The 23,037-nt window shown below is 34.5% G+C and overlaps 2 protein-coding genes across 2 annotated transcripts; both read right to left on the bottom strand.

Annotated features, from left to right (window-relative positions):
• Positions 1–146: 146 nt before the first annotated feature.
• On the bottom strand, positions 147–1,855 carry LOC145134059 (cytochrome P450 93A3-like). The gene is made up of 2 exons (XM_079068981.1): positions 868–1,855; positions 147–784 (listed from the first exon to the last, which is right to left on the bottom strand). The coding sequence occupies exons 1-2, from the start codon at positions 1,765–1,767 to the stop codon at positions 161–163; spliced, it is 1,524 nt and encodes a 507-aa protein (XP_078925107.1). The 5' UTR covers positions 1,768–1,855; the 3' UTR covers positions 147–160.
• Positions 1,856–16,501: 14,646 nt separating this feature from the next.
• On the bottom strand, positions 16,502–18,296 carry LOC145128731 (protein POLYCHOME-like). The gene is made up of 3 exons (XM_079063536.1): positions 18,146–18,296; positions 17,462–17,899; positions 16,502–17,224 (listed from the first exon to the last, which is right to left on the bottom strand). Exons 2-3 carry the CDS (start codon positions 17,882–17,884, stop codon positions 16,841–16,843), a joined length of 807 nt encoding a protein of 268 aa, XP_078919662.1. The 5' UTR covers positions 17,885–17,899; positions 18,146–18,296; the 3' UTR covers positions 16,502–16,840.
• Positions 18,297–23,037: the final 4,741 nt, after the last annotated feature.

The raw sequence follows: 23,037 nt of genomic DNA, 5'->3' as shown, positions 1-23,037 counted from the left end.
ATCAGTAGGTTGACAAATTACAATGACATTAATTAAGAGAGCTAATATGATATATATATATATATATATATATATATATATATATATATATATATATATATATATATATATATATATATATATATATATATATATATATTATCGACATAACATGTTATTTTTAAGATGGGTTGATTGAATGAAGTTTAGCCACAGGAATACACACCAAAGGATTAGCTCTAGGAAGTGTTATCCCAGGTCCCTCTTCCATATCAACACGAGCCATATCCCCGTCTTGACCAGCCTTCCACTCGAAGCGTTGAACCATCGCACCCAAAGCCACCTGTGCGATTTGCATCGCTAAAGACATCCCAGGACACATTCGTCTCCCGCTCCCAAACGGCAACATCTGGAAGTGTTGTCCTCTAACATCCACCTGACTCCCTTCAAACCTTTCAGGATTGAACTCCAGTGGGTCCTCCCAATTCTCCGGATCCCTACCAAGGCCCCAAACATTTACAAAAACAGTAGTTTTTGAAGGAATATGGTAGCCTCCGACTATGCAATCTTCAGTTGATGTTCTTGGGATTATTGGGGCCGTGGGGTGTAACCTTAGGGTTTCCTTCACGATTGCTTGGAGGTATGGAAGATTCGGTATGTCAGATTCTTCTAGTATTCGGTTTTTTCCGACAACTCTATCTATTTCTTCTATTGCTTTTTTCATTACTCTGGGATGGTTGATTAGTTCGGCTAAACCCCATTCTATAGTAAGTGCGGATGAGTCTGATCCTGCAACGAATAAGTTCTTTGACAAAACAAAGGTTAAGTCAGTCTTTTAAGATTTTCATTAATTGTCGGTGTTAAAGGATTAACTAAAAGAGTAATTACCAGAATAAAGGCTTTAATGTTTTCTCTGCTCACTTTCATCTCCATGGAATCATCTTCTGAAACATTGAGTAGAATGTCCAGAAGGTCCTTCACTTCATCTTTGTCCTTCTTCTTCCTCCTTTCTTCTTCATGTTCACGTATGATCCTTTCTATCAATTTATCGTAAAGTGGGTGTAGCTCCTTTAAACGTTTTCCAAACCCTTGTAAATCAAGATTCTTACAGAACCAGATGTAATCTGCGAGGTTAAATCTACCGGTAATCTCTGTTATCTCGGTAACCAGCTTCATCATATCAGATGCTTCGTTTTCATCCTCCGAACACCTTTCGCTCACAATCATTCTTGAAATCACGTTGTTTGTCAACTTGAAAAGCTCGTCTTTAAGATCCACAGGCAGACCAAGTTTTGCCTTTTGTGATAACATGTTCATGAACCGATTAATCTCGTCTTGTCGCACAGGAAGAAGTAAATCGAGTGTTCTACTGTTTAAGAGCTCGGACATAATCAGTTTCTTCATGAGTTTCCAGTAGGATCCATAAGGAGCAAACATGAAATCTTTTGACCCGTAGGTCAAGTAGACTGTTGTGGTGTTTCTGGGTCGATCTAAGAAGGAAGCTTCGTATGTTCTAAGGAATTCTTTTGCCATTTCCGGTGAAGAAACAGCAACACAAGGTACTGATCCAAGTAAGAATCGGAATACTGGACCATATCTAGTGGAGAGCTTGTGTAAAGCTTGGTGAGGGATTGGAGCAAGGAGGTGGAGGTGTCCGATGATCGGAAGGGCCAAAGGGCTCGGCAGAAGCCGGGATTTGCACAGGGAAGATGCATAGTAGGATCGGATGAATAGAATGGAGATAAACGAAATGAGTAAGAGTATGAAGTAGCTATAGATGTCAACCATTGGTGGAAAAAAAAAGGTCGAAAATGATTGATTCAGATGATGGATATATATAAATGTTTGTGTGCCTTATATATACCAAGAAAGAACATCCTTGTATTGTTAGTTGTTAGAAACAAGAGGAATCGTCATAGATATAAACCAAGAAAGAACAGTATTTTATTGTTTGAAGATTAAACAATATTGCATTTTTATATGGGTGTTTTGGAAAATTCACATTGGCTTCATCTAAACCCAAAAATATTATATAATTCAATATATATGTTCAACCATTAATTTGATATAAAATAATATGATTTAAAATAATATGATTTTTTTATATAGTCGCTTTGGAAAAGTTACTTCTGTTTTTCTTTTCATTTTTTTAAATAAATTCATTAATTTGTAAAACGATATAATCAAAAATATTATAATTCAAATTGATACGATTTTAAAATGTTATCACACGCATGTCCCTACCCTAACAAAAGTTATCCATTTCAAAACTTAACATTTGTTGCCAATGGAGATAATATATTTCTATAATGTGATCTTGTTACAACTGTTAACCACACAATTACAATATAAAGCTTAATGAAAGAAATAGCAAACGCTTTTATTTATTTATGTATTATAGCAACCTATTTTTATTTATTCCAATTTGACACAATGACAAAAGGTTATTCTACTCCATGTACCTTGATTAGGTGATTTCACATATAAAACCAATTTAACTAACCCATACACCAACGTACAAAAGAAATCTGAAACTACGAAGCAAAGTAGGTTGAATATATAATTTTCAAAGAATCATTAATAAACCTCTAACTCAACATGTAGATATTGTTCACAATGGTCTAGGGTGATCATTGAGATTGATGATGCAAAAGTTCAAAAAAAAAAACATACATATGTGATATGTTTTTTTTGTTATACATGCTAACTAACACACTCAGAGGGGATGTCCTGAAACATTGATATATGCAAAAGAAAGTTGACGTGCTCTAGAGACAATGCACAACTCGTAAAAACAAAACAAAAAACAAAAAAACAAAAAACAAAAAAAACAAAAAACAAAAAACAAAAAACAAGGGGATATAAGTTTATCATTTTTAATTTCTTTTGATTCACCATGAACGACCAAGACTCTATTCTTGATCAAGTTCACAAATTTCTTGTTTTGGTGCCTAAGATTAATTTCTTTGAATCCACCATGAATTACCATGACGTTTAGGGTGATAATTGCAAAGTTACCCCTTTCGTGACAAATGCAGTTATAGGAAGAAACTGATGTGTGCAAAGAATCTAAATTGTGCTTGTGTGAAAAGAATCTAAATTGTGCATCAAATTAAAATTTTGTTTGTGTTGATTCTCGAAAATCACAAAACAAGAAAAAAGAAGGATAATTTGATTCTCGCAACATAATCCATAAACGCAAGTAGTCGTTGTCTAAAATTATGCGTTACCCTTACAAAGAAAATGGGCATATAAAACATTATTGTCCAAAGAATAAGAAGCAGAATTCAAACAAGAAGACTAAAGAGGCAATGATAATACAAACATGGTGGAACAAGATGATATTGCTAGAATTATAGTCATGGTTTCTTAAGTAACTGATGGAATGATTCAAGAACTGCACGTGGTTAGTGTGACAATCACAAATGATTGGTGATGTGATTCTGGAGAAACCTCACATGTTTGCAATAACAAAGATTTATTCAAATCATATGAAGAAACAAATGTTGTTTATGGAGTAATGATGGGCGATCATCACACACTAAATATTACTACAATAGGGAATGTTGAAATCGAATTCACTATAGAAAGAAACTAACCCTTAAGGATGCTCTTCACGTTCCTAATCTTAGAAAGAAGCTTGTTTTTGGTTTTGAAATTTCTAAGGGTGAGATAAGGGCTATGATAGAATATGATCATAAGGTTCTATTAAAGAACAATATATTTGATGGAAGAGCGTCTGCTTGTAATGGCATGTTCAAACTTATTATCAACAAAGGTACTACTTTTGCATACTTTGTTGATTATTATTTTGTTTCAAATTTCAATATTGAATGTTCTACTTTTAAATTGTGGTATAATCGTAAACAACACATAAACTATATGACTATGAAAGATATGTCTAATAAGGAACTATATCATATAGTGGTAAACATAAAGATAAATATGAAATATGTATCCAAGCTATAAAAAAAAGAAAATTTAAAATAATAATAATAATAATAATAATAATAATAAAACTTTTCCTAAGGTTAATAGAGAAACATAAATTCTTGAATTAGTGCATTGTACATGTGAATTAAACGGCTAACTAACTAGAGGTGGAAATCAATATTTCATAACTTTCATGGATGATAGATATACTTATCTTTACTTATATAAAACAAAAGATTTGTTTACTACCAAAGGGCTTCTAGCTCAGCGGTACCGGGTGTTGCCCTCTCTCCTAGAGGTTGAGGGTTCAAGTCTCATTGGAGACATAGGTGGTATTAGGAGTAGTTTAGAAGTAGTGTAGATTTGTCGTTCTAAAAAAAATAATAATAAAAAAATAAAAAATAAACATTTTATTAACATGGACTAGCCTAGCACTCATTATATAGTTACACTTAATTAATTATAACTAGAAAGGTTACCCCCGCTACGCGGGACCAGAAGCTTTCAATGTTGTTTCCGAATTGATAAATATGACAGACATAGAAAGTGCAAGGATGAAAAGTCCGGGCTTTGCCCCGGACAAAAAATGTAAAAGTTTTGACTGCAAGGACCAGAAGTGTGAAAATGGCTAAAGAATTAAAGGGGTAGGAATTAGCAACTTTTTAGAAAAGGGATCAAAGTTGTCAAACCGTTAAAGTTTTGTGGCCAAACTTTAAATATTAAAAGGTTCCAAAAAAGTGTAAAAATATTGATTGCAATTACCAAAAGTGTCAAAATTGGTAAAGAATAATGAGCAAAGTTGCCAAAAAAACATCCAAATTTAGTATTCCTAACTTCCAACAATAATACAGGGACCAATTCTGCCAAAAAAAATGGGAAGTTGAATGGAACACAAACAAAAGGACATAAATAAATTAATTAAAGAAGTACAGGGACCGGATATGTAAATCAAGGGACCAAACCTGGACAAAGTATGTCAAGTTTACTATTCCTTTCTTCCACAACTTTAATATATATATAATAATGGCAAGTATGATAATTTATTAAAAGAGAGAAATGGAATTAACTACATTCTAGGTAAATAAGTCAAATCAATTAATAAAAAAATTAAACAAATAAATATTTAGATAAACATTTTTGTAAATTACACACTTTATAAGAAAAATAAACAATTTAAACGTATCGCTTCCTCAAATTTTCAAATGATCCGTTATTAGAAACATTCTTAAAGAATATTAAATATTGATTTTTGAGAATGATTAAAAATCAATTTTTATAGTTAAATAAACATTTTTTAGAATGATTCATATTTAATTTTTTAGTTAAATAAACATTTTTTAGAATGATAAAGAATCAATTTGGTTACGTGAAGCTAGATGCTTATTGACAAGAATGGTTAAGAATGACATTCTCCTAAAACATTCTTGAAGAATCAGAATTCATTCTCCAAGAATAAAAGTTAATTCTTTAAGAACCGATTAATTGATAAATGTATTTGAGCCACTTAGCCAATATTTTCTTGAGAAAAAGAAGTAAATACGTAACTATACATATGTATTCTGGAAGATTAATACATTCCGGAAGAATAATGCATTGTGTGTAAAAAAACAACAAAGTTAAAAAAAATCAATATGTTATCAGACATTCTAAAGTAATAATATTGAAGATATTCTCTGTATTGAAAAAAAATATATTCTTAAACAATCTGGAAAATATAAAATATTCCAAATTTTCTTTTAACGTCATTGACTAAAAAAGATATGTCGCCACCATTAGTTTCTTTTGATGCAGGCATGATCATCATTTTCCAAAATTATAATCTTGGAAGTTTAATTAGTTACCATAATTATAAGGATTTAGTTTTAGATAGCAATTAATTTAATTAGCAAAATTATGAAATTATCTTTATTAAATAATTAGCTCAGAATTGGTTATACATTCATACAATAATTAAGGTTTATATATGAACCTAACTATATATATATATATATATATATATATATATATATATATATATATATATATATATATATATAGAGAGAGAGAGAGAGAAAGAGTCAATATCAAATAAGAAGGAAAAATTTTGGTAGGAGGGTAATAAGTTTTTTTTCTACATATTTTTTTAGCAAACAAACAAAATGAATCATTAGATGATTCAAAAGTTAGATGATTCACAAGAAAAAATTCCCAAAAAAAACATTTTCATGATTCATTTTTAGTGTAAATTAAGAAAAAATTCACTTTTATGACAATTTTAGTGAATAACAACAAAATCATTGTATAAATGAATCATCGAGATATTTTTTTGAGAATTTTTTTTTTTTGTGAATCATGTTATTTTTGATTCATCTAGTGATTCATTTGTTTTGTTCGTCAAAAAAATATGTAGAAAAAAAACTTTCTACCTTCCTACCAAAAAAAATTTCTTACAGGATCTATATATATATATATATATATATATATATATATATATATATATATATATATGTAACGACCCAAAAATCAAGGGTAAAAATTTCTTTTTTAATTTAGCTAAAACATTGATACCATTTATTTCAAACATTTCAAATCATCGTTAAGTAAATCATTTATCAGAGTTCCTTCCAAAACCATTCATTGCGGAAATCATAGGTGTGTGCACTGCGATCAATCCGAGCTTTTTTTTTCCAAATCAATGATACCTAAAACCAAAACTTTAAACCGTAAGCACAAAGCTTAGTGAGTTCCCCAGAGCACACCCCACACACAATCCACATAACACGTATCACATTAGCTATACAAGCTATCTCTACCACATATCACATATCATATTAACTATACAAGCTATCTCTACCACATATCATTAGCTATAAAAGCTATCTCTACCACATAACATTAGCTATAAAAGCTACATAAACCATTTCAATCAGATAACCATATCAATCACATAACCATATCAGTCACATAACCATGCATATAAACATATACGGATGTCGTGGGCTCCCCCCAGGGTCTTACTCCAGGATATCATGGGCTCCTCCCTTGGTCTTACACTTATGTGTCATGGGCTCCCCCAATGGTCTTCAATAGGAAAGTCATGGGCTCTCCACATGGTCTTACATCCAAGTGTCATGGGCTCCCCCCATGGTCTTTAATAGGAAAGCCATGGGCTCTCCACATGGTCTTACATCCGGTGTCATGGGCTCCCCCTATGGTCTTCCATGCAAATATCACAAGGACAGCTAGCATAACACATACCACATAGTCAATAGCATACCACATAATCACTAGCATACCACATATTCATGCATACCATACATATCAGTAGTGAATCTACAATAAACACTACGACTAACTGAATGGGTTGGCATTGGTGCCTTAGACCCATTGGTATGGTGAGGAGACTAACCTGACACTGCTGAACTCCAACGGATAAAACTCTAGCTGTTGGTTGATAGGTTCCCGAACTGTCAATCATCAAAACGACACCCAATTAATAATTGGGTTCCAATACACAACCATCATCTACACTTGGGGTAAATGGACCATTTTACCCCTAACCTAGCTTGGTTCATAACCAAGGCCCAAACTCACACCCTGAAGGCCCAAAAGCCCAACAGTCAATCAAGGCCCAACAAAATTGGGCCCAAACCTCTCTAATGGGTATTATCCTGAAGCCCAATAGTTTCCCTTAGTCCATAAATATGTTCCCAACTGGCCCACCAAGGCCCACAGCAGCTTAGTCCAATAGATGGCCCAACAAGCATCCAAACCCAATTAGGGTTTTTCACATGAAATGACAATTAGGGTTAAGTGTTCCTATTTAACCCATTAAGGACTTAATCCATTAAGTCCAAACATACAATGAAATCGGGCTTGAGTTATATCTTCACTCCAATGGTCCAAAATGCGGGTCCCGATAAGTCTAAACCGATAATACCAAAATTAGGGTTTTCTAAACCCTAATTAGGGTTTCTAACCCATTACAATCCAATTAGGCCCAAAAGCTAAGTCCTTAGGCCCATTATGGTTTAGCTAGTTGGGCACCACCCACTACCTCCTCGGGCAGTGGTGGTCAACGACGGCACACGGCGGCTCACGGCGGCGGCCACCACCTCACGGTGGAGGTTACGGGTTTTCTTATCATTATTTTGCATCGGTTACAATATTACAAGGCAAAACCCGAATAACACACACCCACTAATACAAACACACATACACACAGCCACCCTAGTGGTGGCCGGTGATGGCACATGGCGGCAGCCACCACCTCACGGTGGTGGCGGTGGCTTCCTTGGTTTTCCGGCTAGACAAAATACATAATTAGATAAACAAACACACACTACAAATTTGCGAGATGCACTCCAGCCACCCACTTGGTGGATCACGGTGGCGGCAGCAACAGATTACGATGACAGCCACCACCTCACGGTGGTGGCGGTGGTTTCTTTTGGTCCATTGACCAGCGACCACGTCCACATATGCGAGTCGAACACACACGAACCGACGACGACTTGTCTTCAATCGGAAACGGGTGACGGCATCGCCACCGGAGCCGATACGCAGCGCCGACGGAACGACGACGAACAGAAGGGGAATGGTGGCGTTTCGATGGCGTCTGCAGTGTTCACGGCTTCATCCGCAACCGAAAAGCGACAGGGGTGACGGCGGTGTGTCTTGGTGGTTCTCCGGCTTCAACAGGAACGAACGGCGGTGGAGGGGGGGTAATGAGGTTTGCGTCCGCAAACGGGAGAGATAAGGTGGTGGCGGCTGATTGCTCCTCCTAGGGTTAGGGTTCCCTTAAGGGTTATATACCCGACACCATAAACATATTGCCATAATGGCAGAATTGGTCCCTCCCCATCAACATCTTTGCAAACCAACTCCAAAATTTACAATTTAGCCCCCGCCTTCTGAAACCTCTTTCAAATCAAGTCCAAAATGTTACCAATCAGCCCCTGCTTCCATAAATCCTTACATATTAAGCCCAAATAATACCAAACACCCCCTGACTTCTAAAATCTTTTGCAAAACAAGTCCTGAAATTACACTTTAACCCCCGAAAGTCTAAAATATATCATTTGGCTCCCCGAAACCACTCTCCGCTAAATATTATTGGTTTTAGGGCGATTATTCATTCATCAATTTTTATCAATTTATTTATTAAATAAACAGAATGTTACAATATATATATATATATATATATATATATATATATATATATATATAATGATATAAAAAGAGATTTAAAAGAATGTGTTTCTATAATTAACTAAGGGTTATATTTGAAAAATAAAAGCTAGTTTATAACCTACTTTTTGGTTTGCGCCAACTTAAAAATCTAGAAAAATAAGCTAGCTTATCAGCTAGCTGTGACGTGCCAAATACAACCTAAAATAACTTATCGACTTATTTATTTTTTATACCAAATAAGCTAATTCAAATATTTTTAAAACTTCATTTTAACATCAGTTAAGATAATATACTCTTTTACAAACAATCATAAGTTGTTTTAAATATGCAATCCCAAATGCCCCCTAAATAAAGTAATATAAAATATTTGTGTGATAGATCTAGATATACTTATGTTTCCTTACAAAAAACAAAAGATTGGGATTTTGAAACATTCAAGACTTATAAAGCTGAGGTAGAAAACCAAAGGGAATTTGACTTATTAAGGTAATTAAGTATTTCAAATGTTCACATATGGGTAATATTGTTTTTTTTGTACTCATTTACCTAACTAACTTGTTTCACTCGTTCACAAATAACCAACTTTACCGGCTATTGTAGGTTTTGGGTGATGTGGCATCTACGTGGCTTGTACGCTGCAATACTCATCACATACGTGGCATTGAGAAGTGTTTACATTATAAGAAGGGTGAGATACGACTGCTTATTAATTAAAACCCTAGATCGATCGATGGCATCTTCTTCCTCATCCTTTTCTTCCAAACGACAAGACGAATTGCAACCAGATCATCCATGTGATTGCGACTTGCCATCTCGTGTGAAGACATCAAGAACCCCAGACAATCCTGGAAGGAAATTCAGAGTTTGTCAAAACTCACTGGTAATTCATATTTTTTTACTTCTTCTTCATCCTCCAATTTAACATGTTTTTATAAATTTCTTGAAGAATGGAAAAAGTCCAAGCTGTAAATTTTGGCAATGGTTGGATGAGGATGAAGGGAGGAAAGATGGAAGAGGGCATTACAGGATGAAAGCAGAAGAAAGCTGCAATCTTACCTTCAAAATTTGTACCTTGGAGAATGAAATCAGCATATGCAGGATGAAGATTGAAGAAGAGAAGAACAAGAATAAACAAGAACTTGACAAAGTCAATTGGAAATTGTTTACACATAGACTTGCATTAATTTTCTTGTTTCTCTTGTATGTCAAAATGTTGTTTTAAATTATGTATTATGATGTAGTATGACTAAATTATGTATGCTTTTGTGATGTTTTCAATGAAAAAGGTTATATTCAATCATTGGAATGGAATTGTACATTGTAATGGAATTGAATCATTGTAATTGAATCATTGGAATTGAATCATTGGAATGGTAGTGTACAAAACTTGTAATGTTATTGTGAATCATTGGAATTACATTGTTCAAACAATGTAATGGAATTGTGATTACACTGTAATGGAATTGTGATTACAATTGATATTCTAAAAGATGGTAATAAATTATAAACAATACAAATGGTATTAGAAAGATGTGCAAAAGGTGGTAATACATTATAAACATTCCAGGGAACATTGACTTCAAAAGATGTGTCAAAAGTTTTACATAACATAGTTAGACATTCATTACACCCAAAAGATGTGCAAAAAGTTAAACACTACACACTTAAACATGCATTTAAGCTATTCCAAAGATGTGCAAAAGATTCCAAAGTTAAAAGATGCCAGTCAAAGATGCCAAAAACATTAACAACAGTACAATAAGCCAAAAGTTAATCCAACTCATACGGTTTGTCATCATTGCTTCCCTGTTTTCCCTCCCACATCTTTCTTATCTTCAGTTTTGTAATTCTTTCTGAAGGTTTCCTTGCCCTCTTTCCCACTACAACTTGAAAAGCTGGTATTTCCACTTGATCTTGAACTACAATTTGGTTAGCATCTTCAACTTGAACTTGCACTTCAGGTTCAACTTCAGCTTGAACTGCAGGGTAAACTTCAACTTGGTTAGCATCATGAACTTCAGGATGTATTTCAGGTTCAACTTCAGCTTGCACTTCATCTTGAACTTCATGTTGCACTCCATCTTGGACTTCAGGTTCTACTCCATCTTCAACTTCAGGTTGCACATCATCTTCAAATTCAAGATCAAAAGACTCAACATCACTTTCAGGTTCTATTTCAACTTCACTGTCACTGTCAATATCAACTTCATGTGCCAATGCATTATCTTCAAATGCAACAATCACTTTACATGTTTTGCATTACTTGAAAAGTTAAGTTATGCCAAATATGTTAAGTTATACAAGTTATATATAAATAAATATATCAAACATACCATCTTTCTTGGATTTCTTTTTCTTTGAACTTGCATTTGATGATTCCCCAATTGGTTTCTGAGGACAGGTTGTTCTATTATGCCCACTTTCCCTACATATGCTGCATTTCATCACACTTCCTCTTTTTGTGATTGAATGCTTTTTTCCTTGGTTTTCCCTCTCAATCTGATCCTTTTTTCCTTTTTGTTGATGGTCTTCCTGGTAGCCTTCTCCTTTTGGGGGGCAATGGGCTGATGTAGTCTACATGAGGCCACATGTCACTACCATTTAGTGGGTTAATGGTATACCTGTAACAGTTTAGGTACATTGATGTGGTAAACCATGGTGACACATACTCCTCTACATCCCTGTTGAGGCTTGCAATGCAAGCATACCCATGCACACAAGGGTAACCTGTTAACTGCCAAGTTCTGCAGGCACATGTCCTGCTACCAATATCCACAACATATGCATCATACCCAAGTCTGACTTCATACTGTTGATAACCAGATGGTATTACTTTCCAAAACCTGTCCATATACACATGTTAAAAAACAAACATATATAAGGACAAACATTTTTAAGCACTTACCTTTGAAGATCCTTAAGCTTGGACAACTTCAGCATAATGGTAGGACATATGGTTAAATCCCAAGATTGCCCCTTAATCTTCTGTCTATAAAGCCTCTCCATCACATAAATTCGAATTTCTTCTAACATGGTGATTAGTGGTCTCTTCCTGGCAACTTCAATCACAGAGTTGAAACTCTCAGATATACCATTTTCATATGCATCACAAGCCCTATCAGTCTGAAAAAATGCTTTACTCCAAGTTTTAGGGTCCCTTTCCATCAAATGGCCATAAGATAGTGGCTCTAATTTCTTGATTTCATTCATGTGTTGTTCAAATTTTGCAGGGGTAGTAGCTGCAGCAGCATACCAGAAAAGCTTTCTAAACAGTTGGCCCTTAAACCTTTTCATGAAGTTAGCACATATGTGCCTAGTACATTGCCTATGCTCTGCTGCTGGGACCCTTTCCTTCACAGCCTCAAGTAATCCCTGTTAGCAATAGACACAAAACTTAAACAACAAAAACATAACATAAGCTAAAATAAAGATGGAAATAATAGAAATTGATTAATTTGTGTTGGTCTGATATCAAGGTTAGTCCATGCCCAACTCCCATTCCAAGGTCCTCAATTAGAAGGTCAATAAACCACTTCCATGTTTCTTTACTTTCCACTGATACAACAGCCCAAGCAATGGGATATATATGGTTATTTGCATCTCTACCTATAGCAGAGAGCAACTGACCTCTACATATGCCCTTTAGGAAGCAACCATCTAGTCCAATTACCCTCCTACAACCTTCAATCCATCCATCCTTCAATCCTTTGAAACATACATAAAACTTTGAGAAATATGTGGTTCCAACAGTTTTATCAAAAGTATGTTCCTCTTCATCATCCCATTCATGTTCATATTCCATTGTCATTGTCACTTCAGAATCCTTGTCATCCTCTTCATCCATATAATCCGACTCATACCCTTTACCATCTGCTAATAACTCGTTATCAGCCCAATCAAGAACTGGTTCATTTCGGTGGTCAATGTACACATCTAACTCACTCTGAAGACTATCACTCTCCAGACTATAAACAGTTTCCACAAACTCCCAATAATCAGCATCACAGGCGATTCTTCTAATACCCTCACACAAGCTTTCCTTTCTCATACAGTAGTAGACATTATCACAGGCTCCATTGGTTAATTTCGTAAGCCACAAAAGAAACTCTTTATACGTAAATCCCCCAAAATCCACATCACGTACATTTGTTTTTACGGGGTCTAAGTACACCAATGGGTTTGGCGAAAAGAATCCATTGTAATGAAAATCTATAGATACATACATACCTGTGGATGAGGATGCCATGCTAGCAGTCGACTTCAATTCCAACTTCAATTTCAAGCCCTAATCGTCGATTTGATGTATCGATTGATTTCTCACATAAGAAGGTAATCGAGGTGTGTTAGCTGACGATGACGAACCCTAATTAAATGAGAAAGGGGTGTAATGGCCACGTAAGATTCCACGTAATGTTTTCAACCCAGCTAAATCAATGTTACCGACTAAAACAGGTAATAGCCGGTAATGTTGGTTATTTTTGAACGGATGAAAAAAGTTAATTGGGTAAATGAGTACAAAAAAACAATATTACCCATATGTGAACATTTGAAATACTTAATTACCTTAATAAGTCAAATTCCCAAAACCAAAAGGGCAAAACTAGTTGAACACTAAGAAGTGAATTTTGTCCCGTTGGATTTTCTTCCTATTATGAATCATATTGGGTAATTCATCAAAGAACATCACCATAGAACAAAAAAATAGTGTTGCAAAAAAGTTACGATAAGCAAACTTACAAATAAAACAATCAATATTGTTCAAAAATAATAATTTGCAGATTTATGAATAATAATTATAATTTTTATAGTCCCTATGTTTTTTATTATCATATATTAAATTACTTACTTATTCATCATTTCGATTGTATTTCTTTCAAAACTTTACTTTTATAAATTGCTTAAAGTTTACACATTAATATTTAACTTTTTTTTAAGGGATAATGACTTCAAAGGGTAATATATTTTTGTACATATTTGGTCACTGAGTTTCTTTTTCGTCCACATTTACCCCTTCAACTTGTTAAACTGTACACATTCAGTCCTTATGACCGGTTACTCCAGGTTAGCCGGGAAAAATGACTTAATATGGTAATATATTTTTTATTTTACACACATTTAGTCCTTAATATTTTTGTACACATTTTTACTCATTAATATTTTTTTGTTTCAAAATAAGTCTTTTGTTTTTGTACTCATTCAGTACTTATGTATGATTTTTTTAGGTTTTCTCACGACATCTTTACATGTGACAATCATTAATGAGGTATTTGGGGTTGTTGATGCTTATGTTTATCGCGATCTCGATTGATTAGTTGCGTAGATCTTCTGGTTTGACTTAGGACTTGTGTTCTAAACATCGTAACTTCTTTATTCGATATCATATTTTAACGACCTTTATATCCATGTATTCGTTTTTTGAGTCTACTATAACTTTCGTTAAGATTACTCCCGTTAAAATGTAACATATTTTTATTTACGATTTTATAAAAATAAAAAAAAACATTCATACATGTATTCATAAAAAACTTATGGATATAAAGATCGTAAGTAAATATATATTACTTTTTAACTAATCTAAACGAAAGTTGTAGTAGATTAAAAGATGAACGTGTGGATATAATGATCGTTAAAATCCGAGATCGTATGCAGAAGTTATGATGTTCAGAACACATGACCTAAGCAACCAAGTAGTCGAGATCGCGATGGACATAACCATCAACAACCCCAAATATTTCATTAATGATTGTCCCACGTAAGATGTCGTGTGAAACCTAAAGAAATCATTCATAAATATTGAATGAGTACAAAAACAAAAATGACTTATTTTACAATAAAAAAATATTAAGGACTAAATGTGTACAAAAATATTAAGGATTAAATGTGTACAAAATGAAAAATATATTACCCTATTAAGTTATTTTTATCGGCTAACATGGAGTAGCTGCTCATAAGGACTGAATGTGTACAGTTTAACAAGTTGAAGGGTAAATGTAGACAAAAAAAAAACTCAGTGTTCAAATGTGCACAAATCGAAAAATATATTACCCTTTAAAGTCACTATCCCTTTTTTAATCAATTTTTATAATACAAAAGTCTCACACCTAGGTTCTAACAAACTAACATACACAATCATTTTGTCATAACATGGTTAACACCCCATTCCTAATATACACAGTCATATTGTCCATATTTTGAAAACCGGACCGGACCGACCGGTTCAACCGAAAACCAGAAACCGATTCTTATTAGGTCTGGCAATTCTCGACACGACCCACGACACGATACGAAATAAACGGGTTTGGGTTAAGTTTTTCAACCCGTCAACTAGTTTATTAAACAAGTCATATATAAGTTTCTCAAAAAATATATTGGTTGACCTGCCAACCCATTTAGAATTTTAATAAAAAAAAGTTATATATTTACTATAATAAATAAATCTACTATAATAAATTAAGATAATTTTGACACATGTCAAACTATAATGACTTTTGACACTTGTCATTTTATGATATTTTTTAAACAAATAATATTCACATGTCAATTTTTGGTTTTTCCAATTTTTAAAATTAAAAAACCACATAATACTTATACTTATATATATAAAGTATCAAATGTAATAAATATTATACTAAATTGCAATTATTATGTTCTTTCATTCTTTATTTCAAAATTTTATTTTAAAAAATAATTATTATTTATATTTTAATATTTTATTTTTTTTAATCAACTCATATAATACACAGGTTTTACCTAGTTTTTAAATACACTATATAGTTTATACTTTAAAAACCCTATTCGATTGAACCGGTAAAAAGCGGTAAATTTAAAAAAAATATTATTTTATTCATTCTTTTATATAATTAAAATTAATAATAATATAATTATAACATTATCTAACTTTTCCGGTTTTTGAGATCGGTTGGACCAATTAAACCATCAAACCGGTAAGAAAATCGGTTTGATCTACCGTCCAGTTTTGAAAACCTTGTATTTTGTCATAAACCTTTAATATAGAACAACTATTTTAGACGATGCGGTATGGGCCAACAACGAGAAGCAACCGGAACACCGCCCCCCCTTCTCGTTTCTTCTCGTTATGGCACTTTTCGTGCTCGTCACAACTTATTGAAACGGGAATAACAACCAATCAAAATCATTTTTCTTCCTCCTCTCTCTCTCTCTCTACATTTTTCTACCTCTTAACAAGTTATAACATTGGAACACCATTTCCTACATGGTGTTATGGTGGTGTTAAGGTTGATGTGGCATGTAAGATGGCATTATAACACCGGCCAATACCCAATGCTCTTAGAGACCCGTCTATTTGGTGTCTTTTGTGATCACTCCTCAGCTTATTTTGATTATAATTATCTATAACAAAAAACAATGTGACAAATAGGACCGTGGAAAAGACAAATATATCAAATTTTTATGACCATTAAACTGTGCCAAAAATTCTATTACTCGAATCAATAGTTTTGAACAACTCTATTACAAAAAGTAAACGCCTGTGGATACAAGAAATATCGTCAGCAGTTCATCTGATTCTGATGTCTATACCAAAAACAAAAGGAGGAAAATTTAACCTTTCAAGCAAAAAGGATAACAAAACCAGTAGTATACTACGAGCCCAATCATCAGTGGATGATCTATCAAAACATACCTCACCGATCCTCATGGTGCTCAACGAGAGTAGAGCCTTCTTCTTTAACAACATACTGAATCTAAGAAAGATTCTACAAAAAGATTCCGCCATCTAACGCATTGACATCAAAGTCCTGACCCTTTTCTCCCTTTCAGCTTTTTTAGCAGTTGGGGTTCTCTTCAATCTGTGCAATTCCTCCATCACCACCTTCTCAACAATGTCAATGGAGTTTAGCAGCTTCTTTTGGGGTGTCAGGAACTCTGAATCTCCGCCATCTTGATTTGTAACGTCTGTAAATATCTTCAATGGCGGTGGTCTGAATGTCTTCGTTGCTAATTTGGGGTTTGGGGTCACTAAAGAAAGCTCGTGCTCGAGGTGAGCACCTAATGGTGAAGGATCATGAACAGCAGGTTGATGATCAATCCTTATTGGGGTTGGGCTCCCCAAAACTTGACCTCCGCCATCTACCAAATGCGCTCTTCTTCTCTCAATGGCCTGTGTAACGAATTCATCATATAATCAATACCATGTTTCTGTGCAATCCAATAACTGGCGACATTGATCAAGAAATAAATCAAGAAATGCTAATTGGAAGCCATTGAAAGGAATTAAGGGACATAATCGAAGGAAGGTTTTACAAAATCCAGATCTACATGGAAACATATAACCGCAATCTATCGATTTGATGTCTTGATTAAGAATAAGATATTAATTGTGTTAAGAGAATCATACCCGAACGACATGAGTGATGTCACCGAGAGGAGTACGTGGATACCAAGAAGGTAACACGCTCTGAGATCCAGGACGTCTTCCTCTACCTCGTCGGACAGTGCTACCTGACGGCGGCGTGTTCTGATTCCGGCTACCACGCCGATAAACCGTCCCCGGTGTTCCAAAAAGACCCCTCCCAGCACCACCTCCTCTAGCGGCGGCACCGGTAATGGTTCGAGTAGAAGGGGCCCCATCCATCGGTTGACCTGAAGTCCCACCAGTCAACGGCGTCGCACCCCACCTGAAAGGAGTCCGGTTAAAACCCCTCTCATTATCACCATCGTCCGGAAGAATCCCTAAGCTATCGACCGAACCCCGACGAATACGGTATATCTCTGCAACTCCGTTGTTTGGCCTCGCTAATCGGTCTCTTGCTTCCGGCATTTTTAATATTTTAATCTGCATAACAAAATCGATTATAGATCAACTAACTATTCACGAGAATCTACGACAGAAATGGGATATAAAATCACATTTCATCGACGTAAGATCTATTCACAATTTGAAACCAATTACTACTTTCACTATTCAGATGTTTCGCCGGAAATGGGATACTATGGAAACCTAGGTAGATTTAGACGAAAAGATTCCATTTCTCATTGACCTAGATGATAAATTGTTGAGTTGAAAATGAATAATGTTTACCTGATAACTGGTGTATTGGGGGTAAGAAATGTTGAAGGTGCTCAGATGAAACAACAATGGAGGCGACCCCCTACTTTTGAAGACGCCGTGGATGAACTGAAAGAGAAAGAGAGCTTTGGAAGAGGCGAAAATGGCGAATTTTGAAATGAAAATCGGGCGGTTTATATAACCCAAAAGCATTTTCCATTCCGAAATGCGAAAATTATTTTTGAATAATTTTTAATTGTCGAGCACGAGACTGAAATTTCAGTGTAAGTTTTCAAAATTCAAATGTGTTTTCAATTGGCGGGGTGAATTTGCTCTTGTTAAGTTACTAAAATACCCTTGGTGGTGGAAGACTGGAAGTTGTGTTTGTTCGTTTGTAGGGGGTTTGGAAGCGTAAAAATGTCAAAGCCACATGTCATATTAAATACTTTGAACATCAGTAAATAAGTCAAAGCAAACAATTAACAAATAATAATCACCATTTTATTAGTTTGGCTAAATTACGGTTTCCTCCCCATAGTTTGTTGAACATTAGAGACGACGTTCCAATAAAATAAATTTTAAAAGTATATGTAACTAAAATCAAGTTTTATAATATTATGTTAAATAAATTTTAAAAGTATTTCTTACAAAAATCAAGTTTTTATTATATTGGGTTAATGATTTTGTAATGATAATGCATTTGTTGGTATACACATTTAATCAATGAAAATTAATTTCTAGGATACCATCAAATTAAGAGTAGAAAAAACTAAAATTAATAGGGTTTTTTTAGCTTCATAACACAACTTTAGCTTGCATTAGTTTGTAATGTTTTTTAAATGCTCCAAATCATCTTCAATCTTCTCTCCGATTTCAGTTTGTCTTCGGTCGGTCTTCAATGCAAATGTGTATAAAAAAACAAACACAGTCCATATCGGTGGAACGTGAGAGGCATTTCAAGTGTGATCTTGTGCTATGATGAAACACAATGATTTTGGACTATATTTTTCGGCTTCTCTCAACTAGCAACTCATATGGGCCATTTTTTCTCGTAATATATTGTGTGCTTCAAGCTTCAAGCACAAAGAGATGCATACAAAACAATTCAAAATAGTAAATTATCAGACGTTCTGAATCAAAACTATAAGTGTGCCAATTTATTGATGAAATACAGTAAACAAAAACTAAAAGGAAGTGTTATGCAAAATTAAACATGCAAAATAAGTATATAACTATGCCTATCAGTTGCCGCAAAACCAATAGCCAGTCAAAATTGTGTTTTTGTTTAACATAAAGTGAGTTTGATGGTTAATCGCTTACAAAAAAAAAAAAAAATAAATAAATAAATATATATATAAGTAGGGCAAAGTTCATTACCTAAATCACTAACCCTAAGATGTTTTTAACCTCGTTATCTCAAATGATTTATTCACAGTAACTTATTAACATCATATAAAAAACTATTTGGCATTTGCCTTTTCACTCATTATTATTTTTATTATTATATTCTGATGTTACTTTGGTTGTATTATTCGGTCATCGATAGACAAATTCCTTCGACACAAAAAGCGATTAAGACATGTTCGGTACAGAGCTTTCGTTTTAGAAGAAGAGTTTCATTTGGCACTACGAGCTATCAGCGTTTATTTATTAAAAAAAAACTCTTAATTCAAAAATGATTTAAAGTAACTTTTGAAACTTTTAGTTATCAATAACTTTTATCTTTTTATTTCTATGTAATTTCATATATTTAAAAGTTAACAGTTATTTTTGTCGGACATTAATGTTTAACTAAAAGTTACTGACTAGTTTTACCAAACACCATAAATATATAAATTTATGTTTTCAAATGACTATGTATGTCTTGAGTATATTGTAATATTCGTTGGTTATATGTTTTGCAAATTAAAAATCATTAGAATTAAATTAAATTTTCAAATGGAATATATTTTGTAGGTAATATTCAAAGAAATGGATGATGGTGTCTTTAAAAAGGATACATAAGGTAAATGACATCTACTTTATACTAAACATTTGTGGGTTGTGTGATAACCTTTGACGTCTGAATGGAACCAATTAAATGTCACATCGTAGTCATTTAGCATTCAAATAGTTATCTATAACCTTTGAATGAATCAAAATCTTCTAAACGGTTAAGGAGCCATATATTCTCTCAACGATTAAGATGTTGGAATCATTCATCACTAAATTGTTTAGTTTTATCAACAATGCCTTAATTAGGAACACTATAAACTTGGAGCGCCAAAGGTTGAAATGACTTGTGGACTCTTAGGTCAGCCGGTATGGAGAGAAAAAAACATGCGTATGAACCAACGTGGCAGGAGAAAACCATGCGTGAACACCACCCCGTAAGGGCGTAGGTATATTGTGGATTAAAGACATTTACGGGCGATTATGGCGCAGTTGATTAGGTAGAAGAAAACGATCAATATTTTGATTGTTGATGTATATGCTGGGGATAAAAAAAACTATTAATTTTTAAATTTTGAACTAAACCACATTTACCTATAAATACTAAAACTTTTATATATTTTCCACACTACAAACATATTTGTTTATTTCTATTCTCTCAAATTTTTCATCTAGTTACTATGGATCAAAATCAAAATACTTTAACCACTCTAAACACCCCAAATGACATGTACACGCATGTTGGTGGATACATGCACATGTTAACATCACCAATTCAACAACAACACCTATTTACTAACCATCCATACACCACAAAACTACTTCCAACAACCTATACCACACTAATTTCATCATTCCCAATTCCAAGTTTTTTAACAACAACTTTCTCAATCTCAACCATTTCAGCACAACCATCTTAAACCCAAACTCAAGTCTCATTTTCTCAAACCCAACATACAAACCTTGAAGATGACGACGACGAAAGGGTCCAAGAAACTCAACTAGCACCAACAAGAAGATAAAGGAAAGGAGAAGGGTAAAAAACTTAATCGAGTTGGATCGAAGAAGAGGAAGAGATATTAGCGAAATCTTAGATATCTATATTAGAAGACAAAAAAAAACAGGCAATGTATCAAGAAGAATAGCCAATTATGATCAAGCCCCGGTTGTACATATATTTCTCTTTATTTAGATTACAATCATTCCATGTATAGTCTCTAACTTCTTACTTACCTTTTGTACAAATCCATATTTATGTACTTGTGTAATTAGTAAATATAACATGAATTACAAGCCTCTTTATGGTATCAGAGCTTCACCTAATCTAACGAGTCTCAATCATTTCTTCTTCTCCATATCGAAAACCTAATTCCAGCTGCTCTCATGGCACCTTCTGAAACCATCATTCAACTAATAGCCACAAGTCACTTTCCAATCAAACTCACAGCCACAAACTTCCCAGTATGGTGCAAGCAAGTTCAATCAGCCCTCATTGGCCTTGCCCTAGACGATTTCATTACTGGCTCTACAATAGAACCATCCAAAATTCTCACTAAAGATGCCACCATTACGCCAAACTACACACACTGGTACAGACAATACCATATCAACTTCAGCGATATACTTTCCAATTGTTCTAATGTTATTCAACCGATCCTCACCTCAACCTCATCTGTAAAGGAAGTCTGTGATCGATTAGGTACAAGTTATGCTAGTCAATCTCGGTCCATAATTATCTCCCTCAAGTCTAAAATCACAAAGAACCCTAAAGGAAATTGTCCTATTGTTGATTTTCTCAATGATATGAGGATGATTGCAGATAAACTTGCAATTGCATAAAGCCCCATTGATAAGGAGGATCTCATGGTTCGTATACTAATTCAACTTGGAGACGAATATGGACCCATCACTACTGCCCTCAATATTTGAGAAACATCCATACCTTTCTTTGAACTTTGTGACAAATTAGTTAATCTCTCAAGCTCTTATTCGTATATTTCATTCTATGGGTATCTATCGCTATACCACACCCCCACATACCCCTGAACATAATGGGATTGCTAAACATCGTCACCACTACATAGTGGAAACGAGTCTTGCTCTCCTACACTTTGCGGGTCTCCCTCTTTCTTTCTGGTCTCATGCATTTCAAACAGCGATCCATCTCATAAACTGCCTACTAACCCCTATTTTAAACTAAAAGTCTATTTGATGTTCTATATGGTTACTATCCCAACTACACCAAACTCAAGCCATTTGGTTGCCTTTGCTATCCATGGCTTCGTCCCTACTCCCCCTCAAAGCTTCATCCACGGTCTGCCCCGTGCCTTTTTCCTAGGTTACTCCACAAACAAGTCTGCATATAAGTGTTATCATCTTGACACCCACCGTATTTATCACTCCCGACGTGTTGAGTTTATCACCAACCAGTTCCCTTACAAAGTTTTTCCATCTACTCTTCCAACTACATATGATTTCTTCACGCTTACATCATTACCCTTTACCCCCTTCCCCTCCAAACCCTACCAACACAGTCAACCCCACCACCGATCCTCTCACTCCCATTAGCCCTTCACCTTCCGAACCAGCCTCCCCCATTATCTCCGATCTAGCCTCTCCTACCATATATGAACTGGCCTCCAACTCTCCCTAATCACCCGATGAACCTCAATCACCACCTTCCCCCATTCCATTGCCGCCTCTATCACTAAAACAATCTCCCAATCGTACTACTTGCCTACACAAACCAAACTCTAAATATTTTAATTCATCTTTTTATCAACAAACACAGTTGTTCATCCTATTCTTGCTACCCTTGAACCGACCACTCCTACCTAAGCTTTCAAAGATCCTTTATGGCATCAAACAATGGAAGATGAATACAATGCTTTGATTCACAACGTCACATGGGAGCTAGTTCCTCCAAGTTCTCATCGTCCCATTGGCTACAAGTGGGTTTGTCGTATTAAAAGACACCCTGATGGTATTATAGA

Source organism: Lactuca virosa, chromosome 8, assembly GCF_052849685.1.
Source record: "Lactuca virosa cultivar CGN04683 chromosome 8, Lactuca_virosa_CGN04683_v6, whole genome shotgun sequence".
Classification (NCBI taxonomy): domain Eukaryota; kingdom Viridiplantae; phylum Streptophyta; class Magnoliopsida; order Asterales; family Asteraceae; genus Lactuca; species Lactuca virosa.
The sequence above is the reverse complement of the archived record's forward strand: the minus strand, read 5'-3'. Positions and strand labels throughout refer to the sequence as shown.